Source organism: Dasypus novemcinctus, chromosome 7 (assembly GCF_030445035.2).
Source record: "Dasypus novemcinctus isolate mDasNov1 chromosome 7, mDasNov1.1.hap2, whole genome shotgun sequence".
Taxonomy (NCBI): Eukaryota; Metazoa; Chordata; class Mammalia; order Cingulata; family Dasypodidae; genus Dasypus; species Dasypus novemcinctus.
This window is the reverse complement of record NC_080679.1, coordinates 3,534,571-3,536,877: the sequence shown is the minus strand read 5'-3', so window position 1 is coordinate 3,536,877 and position 2,307 is coordinate 3,534,571. Positions and strand designations below refer to the sequence as shown.

Below are 2,307 nucleotides of genomic sequence, written 5' to 3'. Positions count from 1 at the left end.
CAGCATAATCTGAGAAACAGGTCAGGAGGGGCACAGTGATGTCCCCTGAAACATGTAATGTCCACCCCCACCTACAATCCTGGGATGCTCAGAAGCAAATCTTGCTAATGTCCCAACATCTATCTACTGCTTTCACCTAGACCCTTCATCCATCCCTCCTTTATCAGCGTTTGATTCCCTCCATATTTCTACTGCATTCCACGGTTTAGCTGGGATCCATCGTTTTTGCAATGTCATTCCTTACACAGGATACTTGTGGGGTCTATGCTGTGACAAGATGGAAAGAGGAAAAGTTCAGAAGATCCAGATGGCACTAGACAGAAGAGGGAATCTGGTTACCAAGTAGAAAAGTGTGGGGGCTGCCTAAAGCCCCAGGGACAGAGATGAATGCTGAAGAGCTCAAGAATGGACTGATGGAGAGAAGAGGGCATTCCATCTTCCATGCATGCCACAGCTCCTCATCCTTCTGCTGTTATGATCAGATGGAGCCTGCCCCTCTGCATGTGTCCAATACCTAGATATTGTGGGAATACTTCCAAGGCCCTCAAAGTTACAGAGAGCTCACTGAAGAGTGCCACCAGGTTCAGACTCTGAGTCCGGGACAAGGTGATGGGGCTCAGTGTCATGAGGGGTACACAATAGACATTACTTGAGATAATGAAATAGTAACATAAAATGGACAGTGCAAGATCAGATACATGTAGCTGCACAGAAATGGCCCCAAGGAGGGGACATTAACTCATCAGTGGACCAGGAGCCTTTAAAGCTGTCCTTATACTATGGATCATAAGTTTGCCAGGGCTCTCTGAATCTCCAGAACGGCATCTCAGACTCCCCTGGACTGAGTGCCCATTTCACGTCCAAGGTTAATTAACCATAATAAATGTTTTCTTTTTAGGACATTGAATCCATCTGGATGAAGAATGATTATGATTTTCCCTATAGGAGAGAACGATGTGATGCCAGTGGTCCTTGTTCTCTAGGGAGACAGGGGATATTCCAACTCTGATCTGCTCCCTCCTGCTGTCACCTGCCTCCCCTCTTCCCCCTATGTCCTTTCTCAAGGCCATGCCACTCAAAAGAAATGAAAACCTCTCAGGGGCCTCTTGGGAGGAGTTTGAGCTGATGGGATTTGAGGGCGGCCCTGAGGTCCAGGCCTTGCTCTTTGTAGTGTTCCTGATCTTTTACATGGTCACCATCCAGGGGAACCTCACCATGATCGTGGTCATCACCCTGGATGCCCACCTCCACTCCCCCATGTACTTCTTCCTCAAGAACCTCTCCTTCCTGGACCTGTGCTACTCATCCGTCATTGCCCCTAAGGCCCTCACCAACTTTTTTTCCTCCACCAAGCACATCACTTTTTCAGGATGTGCCACACAGTTCTTCTTTTTGTCACTTTTTGCTACTTCTGAGACTTTCCTGCTGGCTGTCATGGCCTATGACCGCTTCATGGCCATCTGCAGCCCCCTGCGCTACCCCATCACCATGCGTCCCTCAGCCTGCGCCTGCCTGGTGCTGGGCTCCTACTGTGGAGGCTGCCTCAATGCCATCCTGCAGACCAGCTTCACGTTCCACCTTCCGTTCTGCAGCTCCCACCGCATTGACCACTTCTTTTGTGACGTGCCCCCTCTGCTCCGGCTCGCCTGCACTGACACGGCCCTAAATGAGCTGGTCATGTTTGGATTCTGTGGCCTCATCATTGTGGGCACCACACTTGTGGTCCTGGTGTCCTACGGCTACATCACCGTGACCATCCTCAGGATGCGCACTGCCGCCGGACGTCGTAAGCTCTTCTCCACCTGTGGCTCCCACATGACCGCAGTTTCCCTGTTTTATGGGACCCTCTTTGTCATGTATGCCCAGCCAGGAGCTATAGATTCCATGGAGCAGGGCAAGGTTGTGTCCATCTTCTACACCCTGGTCATCCCTATGCTCAACCCCCTCATCTACAGTCTGCGGAACAAGGACGTGAAGGAGGCACTGTGGAGGCTGGGCCAGAAATGTGGCCATGTGAAGGAGGGTGGGCAGGGAGAGACGGTGTCCTGAGGGCTGGAGGGGAGACTCAGAGGTCATTGGCTGAGCTTTGAGGAAGCCATCCAGCAACCCTGCCATGTTTCTTGAAAGCATTAGGGTCCAGGAATTTACTGTGATATTTAAAGTGATAAATTATGTTGTTTGGCATCAGAAAACAAGTGATTCTTCTCAGGAGCAGTAATAGAAATCTAGAAATTTGGCCACAAAGCGGGCAGAGCAATAAGGGGAATTTGAAGCCAGATTAAGTTCACATTTTCCACATGCACTGGT

The 2,307-nt window shown here is 50.2% G+C and overlaps 1 protein-coding gene across 1 annotated transcript; it reads left to right on the top strand.

Moving 5' to 3' along the window:
- Positions 1–1,068: 1,068 nt before the first annotated feature.
- LOC131279327 (olfactory receptor 9S13-like) lies at positions 1,069–2,049 on the top strand. The gene has a single exon (XM_058301292.1). The coding sequence runs from the start codon at positions 1,069–1,071 to the stop codon at positions 2,047–2,049; it is 981 nt and encodes a 326-aa protein (XP_058157275.1).
- Positions 2,050–2,307: the final 258 nt, after the last annotated feature.